Source organism: Callithrix jacchus, chromosome X, assembly GCF_049354715.1.
Source record: "Callithrix jacchus isolate 240 chromosome X, calJac240_pri, whole genome shotgun sequence".
NCBI classification, from domain to species: Eukaryota; Metazoa; Chordata; class Mammalia; order Primates; family Cebidae; genus Callithrix; species Callithrix jacchus.
In genome coordinates this window covers 65,857,957-65,870,612 of record NC_133524.1, presented here as the reverse complement: position 1 = coordinate 65,870,612, position 12,656 = coordinate 65,857,957, and the positions used below count along the sequence as shown (strand labels likewise).

Genomic DNA, 12,656 nt, shown 5'->3' with positions numbered 1-12,656 from the left:
CGGGTATAGGAGGAATGAGGAAATTGCCTAAACAACCCACTTCCTGAACCTGAGTGTAGTCGCATCTGTGTTTTCTACTGTCCCTTCACTTCCACAGGATGTCCCCAATTCTAGGCTCTACTCGGCCAGGGAATCAAGGGAATGGCAGGTAAAAATTTTTCCTCATTTTATAGATGAAAAGACTGAGGGTTCAAGCTATGAACTCAGGGTCACCTAGAGCAATCAGTCTACTATCTTCGCATTCAACTCATATTTACTGAGCACCCACTGTGTGGCAGGCCTTTTCACATAGGCCATCGTTGCAATCAATTATGAAGTGGAGAATAGTCTCCCCTTGTTGTAGGTAAGGACACTGAGGATCAGAGAAGAGAAGAAGAGGCAGAACCTGGGCGATTAGATCAGGATCTTGTTTTCAGCTACATTATATATCATCGTGCTACATTCTTCTCTCCAGCTCCCAGAAGGCAACCAACTCAAGGTAGAGGAAAGGGCCAGGGAAAGTCAGCCTGCATCCATTTCCAAAGCCTCAACTCCCATTCTCCAAGTGCAGAACTCCCTTTCTTCTGCCCCTTGGCAGCCTCAGCCTTGGAACTGCCAATTGACCTGGACTGTAAGCGCCCTGGCAGCAGCAGCAGCAGCAGCTCAAGGGTTGGCCAGAGGAATGGAACTGAGAAGCTCCGTTCCCCGACCCACTGCGAAACCTCTGACCCCAAATCCCAGCAGAAGCTGTCTGAGCTGCTGCTCCTTGTTATTGTTACAAGTGACTTGGAAATGCAGGCCAGGCCCTGGCTCCCAGAGCTTCCCAGGCCCCCAGCTGTTCTCAGGCCCTGGAGGCTGCTGGGAAGACCAGGCTCCAGTGTCGGCTCTTTTCCCTGAGCCTGGGCTCCCTACTCTCCTCCCGAGGGACTGTAGTGGAAATCACTGACATTTGGGAGCAGAATTTTTTTTTCATTTGGCCTGGAAGTTCATAGAAGTATATGTGAAATATAATGAGACTGTCAGAGCTGGAAAGACTCTCAAAGATAAACCAATCCAACCTCCTCATTTTATAGGTGGAGAAACGCAGCACAGATTACATGAACATAGTGGATCTTGGAACTAGATTACCTGGGTTAAAAATCCCAAATTCACCACTAAATGGCTTTGAAATCTTGGATAAATTTCCAAAGCTTTCTGTGTTTCAGTAAAATGAGGATGATGAGAATGAGAGCTTGCCTTGCAGAATTATGGTGATGGTGAAATGAGTTAATATACATGAAGGGTTTGGAACATCGTACACCACATAGTATGTGTTCTACACATAGTAGTTTTATCACTTCTCGACCTCTTGGCTAAGATCAAGTGCAAATATTAGTTAGTATTAGTTCTAACTTTCTCTAGTTTTTCGGGGTAAAAAACAAGGCTGGTATTGCCAATCTGCAACCTCTTCCATCACTTCTGCCTCCCTCAACTTTCACCACAGCCATAGGAGGTATATCCTCCACCCCCCAAAACCTCCCACTTGTATACCTTTTGGCATCAAAGAAGCTAAAGTTAAAGTAAGAATCTGTAACTGAAGAGACCTAAGTCAGAGCCGAAGCCTTGCCTCCTACTCCCCATCTCACCTTCCCAGTGCTCATCCCCATCTCTTCCACCCACTAGAACAAGTATTATCCAATCTCACATGACTCGAATAAATCACACCAGTTTTGTTATTGGGGCAAGGGTTAGGAGCTTTAGATCAGGCAAATTTGGCAGACGGGTTCCCATTCTCATTCTCAGGCTGAGTCCAAGATTATTCCAGGCTTTGCTGCTGCAGAAATTACTCAGACTTCAGCATGGCTATCCCTTCTCCTTGAGGACTAGGTGGGATCGCCAGTCACAGGTACCAGATTTAACTAAAACTGTTAACACATTGAACAATTTCATATCCTGAAATTTTCTGGACTGAATCAATCGTGCCCACCAACAGGGCACTTGGGGTTCAGTGTGAAAAACTCATTTTATATCCACTAGACAGTAAGCTGCATGAGGTAAGGACCTACAGCAGTTTTGCTCACCATTATCTATCTCCTCAAAGCCCATCACAGTATCTGGCACATAGTAGGTCCTGAATAAATATTGTTTGGTTGAACTAGTGAAGGAATGAATTCCTTAAGGCAATTCTCAGCCTAAGAACCCCCCATACGTTTTGTCCAACATAACAATAAATAAACATCTCAACAGGCTTTGGCATCATTATTTCATTTGAACCTTGTAAATGTACAAATAATAAAGATGGTCAATGCTTACTATGTACCACTTTTCTAAGAGCTTTATACATATTAACTCATCTAAGCCTCAGAACAACCCTGGAAGGTGGGTACTACTATTATCTACATTTTATGGAGCAGAAACTAAGGCTCAGAAAGGCAAAGTAACTTTCTCATGGTCAACACAGCTAGGACGCTGTGGCTCAGATAGGTGAAAGGCTTGACTCCATGTAGATGTTTTAGTCTTTTCACTGCATCAAGAACACGAGTTCAAACTCCTACAAAGAAATTTCAAAGTCTCTTGTTCTTCTTCCTCCTCCTATTATCATTCACTCTCAACACCTCAGAACAAGTTCCACTCAGAACAAGTCCCTTGGATCTGTGACTCTTCCCTCACCTGTCTCCAATCTCACTCTGCATTGAAGACACTCCTTGCCCTTTTCTTCCAAAGATCATTCCATCAGATTCGGATTCAGTGGAGCACCTACCACGCACCAGGCTTTTGTAGACATCATCATGCTGGCAACGTCATTAAGTCTTATCCACTGAGGAGAGGTGACATACCCAGGACCACTCAGCCTAGATGTGGCAGAGGGGGACGTAATATCCAGGTCAGTCTCACTCTATGTCCAGTGCTCCGTTGGTCACACTAAGCTGCCTTCTACTCTGGTCCCAGAAACTCCTCCCAGAAAGCGTCCTAGATTACCCAGAAACTGCCTCACGATTCTTTTGAACTCCATCTATGCCAATAACCTTACCACCACGTATTATTTTGCTCTACCCCATGCGCCTGTGCCTCAGAGACACACAGTGTATGTCCATCATCTAGGCATCTTACAATTAACCATGTCAGGAACAACCCACAGTCTGAATTTTTCACACATGTAGGGAGCTGGTACCTATCACCCAGCTGACACGTTATTTGAGTGGGCTGTGGAATTCTGCAGAGAGGGTCCTGTGAGTGAACCTTCCTTCTATGGAGTATAGGCCCTTGCCTTTCCCCCTCTGAGCGGTTTTTCCATAACCTGAGAGTCTTATGTCATAATTTCTTTCTTTGGAACAAGTAATTGAGATGTGGCTGGCTGTATATACTGTCCCATATGTACACATGTACATTACTACTTCCATTCACAGACACACACACACACATCAGACTTGTGAAGGGACCTGTGACAGTAACCTGAGATAAAAGAGACTACCTGAGGAAGTGGTGAGCTCTACATCACTGGAGGGGTGCAACAGCATCTGGCCATTCTTTTGGTAAGAGGTGGTAGAGGACACGCTGTAGTGATAGCATCGAGGAGTGTCTGAGGTCCCTTTCCAGCCCCAGGAGTTTATATACATTCACGTGTGCCCATGAATTCTCGACACTCCCCCTGCCTCTTCCACAAAAAATACACACTGCATGTGGCAAATTGGACTTACTTGGGATGACAAGGGCGGAGGAATGAAAAAGTAGAGACATCCTGGAGGTTGGGAGTGAAACTGCTGAATCACCCTGTCATTTTCTTTTTTCTTTTTTTTTTTTTTTAAAGAGAAAAAGAAGGGGAAAAAAAGAAAAAGAGGGAAAAAGGAATATTACTTCATTCCTAAAATGGGTTTCAATAATGGCCGATCAATATTTTGAGTGTTTAAAGTGGTTAATGCATATTTTATGTGTTTAAAATGGAGACCTCTATTGTGTTTATTTGTTCTGGCTCTGAGTTCAAGTCCTGGATATCGTTATCAATTTGTTGTCTCGTTGAATCTAAATCTCATTATGTGTCTTATGTATCTGGGTGTTAAGATCTCTTATTGTTGCATTAATCCTTTTACCCTTGCATCCTTGTAGCTTTGAAATCTATTTTATTAAGTGTGAGAATTGCAACTCCTACTTTTTATTTATTTATTTTTGCTCTCCATTTGGTTGGTGAGTTTTTTTCCATCCCCTTGTTTTGAGTCTTTGTATATCTTTAGATATATCCTTAGATTTTGTGGATAATGTATATTTTGTGTGTTTAAAATGGAGAGCTCTATTGAGTTTATTTTTTCTGGATCTTAGTTCCAGTCCCAGATATCGTTACCAATTTTCTGTCTCGTTGAATCTAAATCTCATTATGGGTCTTATGTATCTGGGTGTTAAGATCTCTTATTATTACATTAATCCTTTTACCCTTGTATCCTTGTAGTTTTGAAATCTATTTTGTCAAATGTGAAAATTGCAACTCCTGCTTTTTATTTATTTATTTTTGCTCTCCATTTGGTTGGTACGTTTTTTTTTCCAACCCTTTATTTTGAGTCTATGTATATCTTTGGATATACCGTTAGATTTTGTCTGTATCTTTTGATTAGGAGATTTGGTCGATTTAAATTTAGGGTTGCTGCCATTTGATATTAACTGGCTATTTTTTCCTTTTGTTGATAAAAATTCTTCTTTATGTTAATGCTCTTTACTTTTTGGTGTATTTTTAGAAAGGGTCATACTGGTTGTTCCTTTCTGTGTATAATGCTTCTTTTAGAAGTTCTTGTAAAGCAGGCCTGGTGGTAATAAAATCTCTGAGTACTTGCTTGTTCCTAAAAGATTTTATTTTTCCTTCAAATGTAAAGCTTAAATTGGCAGGATATGAAATTCTGGGCTGAAAGTTCTGTTGATTAAGTATATTGAATATTGGCCCCCACTCTCTTCTAGCTTGTAGGGTTTCCGTTGAGAGATCTGCTGTAAGCTTAATAGGCTTACCTTTATGGGTAACTTGATCTTTCTCTCTGGCTGCCCTTAATATTTTCTCCTTCGTTTCGATATTGGTGAATCTAACAATTATGTGCCTTGGGGTTGGTCTTCTTGAGGAATATCTTTGTGGTGTTCTCTGTATTGCCTGGGGTTGAATAGTGTCCTGCTTTGCTAAATTAGGAAAATTTTCCTGGATAATGTCCTGGAGAGTATTTTCCAGCTTGAATTCATTCTCTCCGTCACATTCAGGTACACCAATCAAGCATATATTAGGTCTTTTCACATAGTCCCATATTGCTTGGAGACTTTGCTCATTCCTTTTTATCCTTTTTTCTCTATTCTTGTCTTGTTTTTTTTCATTAAGTTGGTCTTCGACCTCTGATACCCTTTCTTCTGCTTGATCCATTCGGCTGTTTAAGCTTGTACATATTTCACTAAGTTCTCGTGTTGTATTTTTCAACTCCATAAGTTCATTTGTATTCCTCTCTATATTGTCTATTCTTTTCAACATTTCATCTAACCTTTTTTCCAAGTTCTTAGTTTCTTCACATTGGGTTAGAACAAGTTCATTTAACTCCCAGAAGTTTCTTATCATCCACCTTTTAAAGCCTACTTCAGATAATGGAACACAGTCCTTTTCCATCAGGGCTTGTTCCGTTACTGATGAGTCCTTTTCCATCAGGGCTTGTTCGGTTGCTGATGAGTCCTTTTCCATCAGGGCTTGTTCCGTTGCTGATGGGTTCTGATTTTGAGTATACTCAGCCTTCTTAGGCTGTTTTTTTCCCTTCATTGTAGATGAACCGCCTTTCTAATTAGGTTTCTGAGTTGACGTCCGACTTATTGATTCCCAGTGCTGGGATCCGAGCAACCCACTTGTGGCAGCCTAAATAGCAGCGATAAAAGTGATGGTGCTCTTCTGCCCGGGAATCTGGTCTGGCTTCCCTCTTGAGTCTGCAACAAGCGGCTCTGACTTCCCGGAGCTCCAAACTCCGGTCAGTAGGGGTAGCAGTCCCGTTGGCTCTGCATGAAGAGCTGCCGCGCCGAGACGCCAGCAAAACCGCTGCGGCGGCCACAAGAGTCGCGCTGGCGACCCGTGGGTCTCCTCCACTGGGAATCGGCTAATTGGTGAGTGATAAAAATTCGTCTAAAGATGTGGCATCGTCTCGTTCTCTGAGCTTTCACTGGGAGCTACAATCCTGAGCTGTTAGTGGTCGGCCATCTTGGATCAATCTCTCCACCCTGTCATTTTCACACATTCACCCCACATGTTGTCAGGCTGCTTCTAGGCAGACTGGAAAGCTGAGAGCTGGCCTGGGGGCAGAGAGGGGCTGGGGTGTGGGCAAGCACACATAAGGAGGATGCATGCTTACCTTGCATGCATGCATGTGTGTGTGCATGAATGTGAGCCTGCACAGGGGGTGTGAAAGCTCACACCCATATGAACGGGTGCCTGGGAAGCCAGGTATAAGAGCAGCCACATGGAAGTCTCATGCATACTTCGGTAAGAGCAGTCACAGGAGAGGATGCTTGAGAATGCATGCCTGGGTGAGCTCAGGAAAGCCTTTGTGCACGTACATGCTCACGTGCGTGACCTAAGTATGTGAGTATGATGCCTAGGGAAAAGCATGGGGTCCCATGTTGGCCCATGACTGGGAAGTTCACCTCTATGAGCCTTCTCAGTCCACAAGGGACTGTCTGTTCATGATTTTCTTTAACTCCCGTAGAAGCCTTGTGGTTAGGTGTGGTGGGGTTGTTAACACATATGTGTATGTATGCATGTGTGTGTGTGTGGCATGTGTAGAGACATCCCCCGAGTACTGCTTTTAGATTTTACCAGAAACAAGTTGTGTTTGGATTTTGCCACAGAACAAGTAGGGAGATTACCGTATATTACACAGACCTCATTGGAAACCTGCTGTGTCCTGACACCCTCTGAGACCTTGGCCACATCTCTCCCCTCTCTGGGCCTCAGTTTCCTCACTGGTAGTTTGGAGACAGGAAGAGAGAAGGAAGAATAGATGACCTCCAAGGGTCTTTCCGTCTTCAATCTCGTGTGATTATCTACCTGTGTTATAAGAAGGGGGAACTGAGGGACAGGAAAGAGAATTGACCCTCTCAACATCACCCAGAGATCATGGTTGAGATGGTGTTCCAGGCAGATTTCCCATCTCCCAAGCCAGTGCCCTCTAGGACCTGATATGTCCAACTGAAGCCAAGTAACATGAGATAGGATTTATGTTCTGGGCACCCCTTATGTGCATAACACCATGCTAAGTGCTGGAAGGGAGCAAAAGGACACATCAGAGAAATGGTTTTGTGTGTATGTGGTCTGTGTGTGTGTATTTGTGTGTTTGTGTGGTGTGTGTGTGTGTGGTGGGGAGCAGGTTAAGAATCTGACTCAGATGCATGTTTGGGTGTACCAAGGGGCCATAGATACCTTCCGGGCTCTGACTGGCCTCCAGGGGAAGACACAGCAGACACGTATGAAACTATTTATACTGGGTTCATCTCACACTCAAACGTCTTGCCCCTTGGCTGCCCCTAACACAAGAGCAGCTCAAAGCAATCCTGAGCCCTGGACTGGCCTCTTGCCACCTTCCCACCATCCCTGGCTTCTGAGGTGTCAACCTTCATCTCCCAAATGGGTTGCTTCTGTTCCTAGTCCCAGGCAGAGTCAAAGTAGAGGGCTGAGGAGGAGCTGTGGAAAAGGAGCAGACAAGACCTGAGACCCTAACCCTGGAATTTCCAAATATGGAATAACCCTCATTCTTTGCTGTGGTGGCTCCATGTCAGGCACTTTAAAGACACAACCTTGTCAGGCATGGTGGCTTCTACCTGTAATCCAAGCACTTGGGAGGTCAGGAGCTTGAGACCAGCCTAGTCAACATGGTGAAACCCCGTTTCTACTAAAATACACAAATCAGCTGGGCATGGTGGCACATGCCTGTAATCCCAGCTACGAGGGAGGCTGAGATAGGAGAATCACTTGAACCTGGGAGGTAGAGGTTGCAGTGAGCCGAGATCGTACCACTGCACTCCAGCCTGGGTGACAGAGCAAGACTCTGTCTCAAAAAAAAAAATAAGACAAAACCTCACCAAATTTTTGTGGCATTTCTGTGAGGCAGGCCCTGATTAGTGTCAGTCTGCAAACAAGGAAATTGAGGCTCGGAGAGGAATTGCTCAAAGGCACATAGTTAATATTGTGCCTGTGGGTGTGGGGTGGAATTGAAACCCAAGTTTGTCTGCTTCACCCCTCCTCATACCTCTTTAGCTGATGGAGGGCTCCAGGTGGTGTGGGAGGGAGGGGGCTCAATTTCCCTATCAGGACCATGAGAAGTTTGAATAAGATGATCTGAGAGAGCCCCTTTGGCTCTGACAGACTCTGTCCCAGCCATTCCCCTTAGACCCGTCAGTCTCCCACACTCAGGGGGCCTGGCTCAGAGAAGGAGGGTGGCTCACAGCAGCCCATGCCCTTGATTGAGCTCCCAAGCCCAGAGAGCCTGCCTTTCTTACTGGGGCCTTGAAGTAGCAGCACTGGAAAAGGGAGCATGTAATCCAAGTGTGTATGTGGATCTAGCAGGCGGCCTCTTAGCCCTGAGATCCAGCTGTGTGTTGATTCGCACCTGCCAAGGACATGCACAACCACAGAGCTGTGTGTGTGCATGTGCAGGCACATGGGCCTTCAAGCTGTGTGTATGCTTCTGTGTGTCTACAGATTTGTTGGAGGTGTGCCTGGCTGTGTCTCTATGTGTCCATCATACTTGTGCACTGGAGGGTATGTGATGCACCTGTGTGCCTGCCTCTGTATATGCATGCATATGTGTGTGAATATACATCATGCTAGAAATGTGCACTGTGTGTACATGTGCATTTGCCTGTTTGTGCCAGATGTATGTGTGTTCATCTCTATGTGTGTATGTACACTTGAATGGTGTGCCTATACATATGTATATGTTGCTGAGTGTGCCCAAATGCACATGTATGTCCTCTGTGGACATGCACAGGAGTGAATGTGTGCATGTGTGCAAATGTCTGGGACCTGGGATAGAGATCCTCAACCTTCTATTGGGGCTGTCCTAGCACACCAGTTTTGTTTTGTTTTGTTTTGTTTTGTTTTAAGACATAGACTCAGTCTGATGGCCAGGCTGGAGTGTAGTGGTGTGATCATGGCTCACTGCAGCCTCAACCTCCCAGGCTCAAGCCATCCTCTTGTCTCAGCCCCATAAGTAGCTGATACAACAGGTATGCACCACCATGCCTGACTAATTTTAATTTTTTTTGTAGAGACAGAGTCTTACTGTGTTGCTCAGGCTGGTCTTGAACTCCTGGACTCAAGTGATCCACCTGCCTCGGCATCCCAAAATGCTGGGATTACAGGTGTGATACCACACCTATAATTAGTATACTGACCTTATTCTTCTCCCGGCAGCCTCCTCCTCCTCCTCCTTCTCCTCTCCCTCCTCCTCCTCCTCCTCCTCCTTCTCCTCCTCCTCCTCCTCCGCCTCCTCCTCCTCCTCCTCCTCCTCCTCCTCCTTCTTTTGATAGGATCTTGCTCTGTAGTCCAGGCTGTTGGAGTGCAGTGATACAATCATAGCACACTGCAGCCTTGAACTCCCAGGCTCAAGCAACCCTCCCACCTTAGTCTCCCAAGTAGCTGGGACTCTAGGTGTGCATCATGCATCACCATGCCCAGCAATTTTTTTTTAGATTTTTAATAAAGGGTTTCACTAGGCTGGTCTGGAACTCCTGGCCTCAATCCTCTCAAATTGGCCTCCCAAAGTACTAGGATTGTAGGCATGAGCCACCGTGCCTAACCTAGCCTAACAGTTTCTAAGAAGTTGACAGGGGTTAGGACATGTTCGCTGGGCATGTGAGAACTTGGGGTAATGCGTGCAAAGAGATTTAAATCCATGCCAAGCACCTAGTACAGTTAACCAGGGTAGTGGACAGAGGTGCCTCTCAGGCATCAGACCTCAAAGACACTTTAATTTACCCTTCCCTCATCATTATCACTCCATCCAGCTCTCCATCATCTCTTACCCACCCCTCTTCATTTCCACAGCAGCCACCTCCTTCCTGGCCTCTGCATCTCTGCTTGGGCCCCTCCACACCATCCCTACTGACTACTGCTAGAGTGCCTTTTCTAAAACTGTCCACTTAACTATATCCCTATTGTACTGAAATCAGCCCCTTATCTACCAAAACAGTAGTCACCAGACTTTCAGATTTCATGGATAAGGAAAACGTTTTTACATAAATAAATAGGGAAACAATCAGCATGTCGCAAACTTTGTAATTTTGCTGAGGGCAGGCATTTAAAAATTTTCTCACTCATACTTTGTAGGAGAAAGATCATTTGAACCCCCACCCCCACAGGAAGGACACAACAGTCTCCAAATAAAGAATAGTACTTTGAGTTGAATTAATTTAGGTTTATGAAAACTGCATGACATCATCCCTACTCTTCTCTCATTCCACCACAGATGGTTGAAAAATCTCATTCAGGACTCCCACTAGGTGAGGACCATGAATCCACATACCAATTCCTAATCCTTTGGGAAGTAGTCCTTGATTCCCCTTCTCCAGCCCCTATCCCCTCTAACCCATTTGAGCCACATCACGAAGGAAGCCCTTCCCCCAACCCACTACCATTTGACTGCCTCCAAACTCGAGCTTATGGAGTTCCCTCTGCCAGGCATGCCTGGAATGCCCTGCCCCCACTTTTGGACTCACAAACTCTTCTCTTCCTTTAAGCCTCAGGCTCAGCCCAAATGTGACCTCCTGTGAAACTGCTCCAAGTCCCTCCCAGTGGAATGGACCTTTCCTTCCTGAAGATCCCAGAATTCCTTTTATCCTGTCTTGCAGTCAGTCAGGCTAGTCATTTGAAAGTCTTCCTGCTGGGTTGGACTGTGGGAAGCCATACAGTGTCAAGAAGGGGATGGACTTAGGAGCTCAGATCCCAGCTCTGCCAGTCATATATGAGTAACCTTGTAAATATCTCTAACCTGTTCACAGTGTCCTTTCCCTATCTATAAAAGCAGGGAAACAATGGGTTGTGCTGAAGATCGCCACCATATGAATGAATTAAAAGTACCTAGGTCTGGTATATAGTAGATACTAAATAAAGACTGGTTTCTTGGTTCTTGAGAGTGGAATCATGCTTTACACACCCTTGTGGGTTCTGCTGCGCTCATGTATCCCCCATGGCCAGAATATAGTAGATATTCAACAAATACTTACTGACAAACTGAGTATATAGCACAATGTCTGGCATATAGTAAGTGCCTGGTAAATATTTGTCACTTTTCTTATATTCTCTTTGAGGAAAAGCCATGTCCTTCTTTGTCTTCTTTTAAAAAATGGAGATGGGGGGGTCTCCCTATGTTGCCTAAGCTGGTCTAGAACCCCGGCCTCAAGTGATCCTCCTGCCTCAGCCTCCCAAAATGCTGGGATCACAGATGTGAGCCACTGTGTCCAGCCCTTTTTTGTCTTTCTGTAGCTCCCATGGTGCCTAGCACAGAGTAGGTGCCTTGCTATATGTGGATAGAAATTAGTAATAATAATAGATACCATTGCTTGTGTGGATACTCCACAGCAGGCATCCTGCTAGGAAGCTTACACTCGTTATCTCCTGGATTTGCATACATTTACTATGTAAACAATAACACCAACTTCATCAACCCACAAGGTTGGTGTCACTACGGTCCTCATTCTAAAGCTGAGAGGAAACTGAGGCTCAGAGATGTTAAGCATCTTGCGTTTGTGGCAAGATCTGGGAAGCCACAGAGGCAAGTTTTATAATAAAGAGCCAACTAGCTGACTTGTTTGTATGGGAATGCAACAGAAGGTCACAGAACTGGTTAAGTAACAAAGGCGAGACTTGAACCCAAGCCTTTGTAACTCCGAGAGTCTCAGGTAGTCTCAGAAGCCCGTCTGGTCTGTTTGGTCAGCTGGCGCGCAATGGTCCGCATCTGCCTCCTTCCCCAGTGAGCAGCGGGATGGGCTGCAGCTGGGCTGTCACTTACCTTCACCTTCCTGAAGCAAGACCAGAAAACGTCCAGCAGAGGCATGGTGGCTTGTGGGGAGCTGATAGGGCCCGCAGGACTGTACCGAGCACCGGCCCCTCCCTCTCTGGGGACGAGGCTAGAGGAGACCCGGAGCTCGGCGAGAGCCAGCCCGGGACCTGCGCTCCATGAGAAACCGGCCCCGAGAGGGGAGAGGCGGAGAGCGGTGGCTGCCGGGGCTCGGCTGCCTCGACAGCGGGCGCCTCCCGCCTCTTGGAGGGCCACCGAGGGAGAGATGAAGGGAGGGAGGGAGAGAAGCCGGCTAAGGAGGAGGGACCAGGAGGCGGGTCACTGATTCAAACTCGGCACCGTTAACCAGTTGGCTGGAACGGAACAGCAATGCCAATTGAAATTCCCTGAACATTGCAGTTCCCCGGCTCCGAGTGTCCTGCTGGCTCCTCGGCCAGTCCCGCCACCTGCATGCTGGCATTGTCTGCCTGCTTGCTTCTTGGCTAACGCGCCAGCTTTCCTTGGGGACGTTACGGCCCAGACCACACAGGGCCTGTGGAAAGAGTGCCAAGGAAAAGGGGCAAGGAAGGACAGCCCCGGCCCCAGCCGAACGCAACAAGTTGTGAATGCAGTCCAAGGAAGAAGAAAAGCTTGCAGCCTTAGGAGTCCCTCTCAGACAGGAGCCCTGGCCCTGCCTCAGTGGAT

General features: G+C 46.1%; 1 protein-coding gene across 1 annotated transcript in view; it reads right to left on the bottom strand.

Annotated features, from left to right (window-relative positions):
* Positions 1 to 12,239, bottom strand: part of STARD8 (StAR related lipid transfer domain containing 8) — a 78,197-nt gene extending 65,958 nt beyond the window's left edge. Inside the window, exon 1 of the mRNA XM_035288326.3 lies at positions 11,964 to 12,239. Coding sequence (XP_035144217.3) covers positions 11,964 to 12,008 — 45 coding nt within the window. The 5' untranslated portion in view covers positions 12,009 to 12,239. The remainder of the gene's footprint in view (positions 1 to 11,963) is intronic.
* Between the last annotated feature and the right edge of the window lie 417 nt (positions 12,240 to 12,656).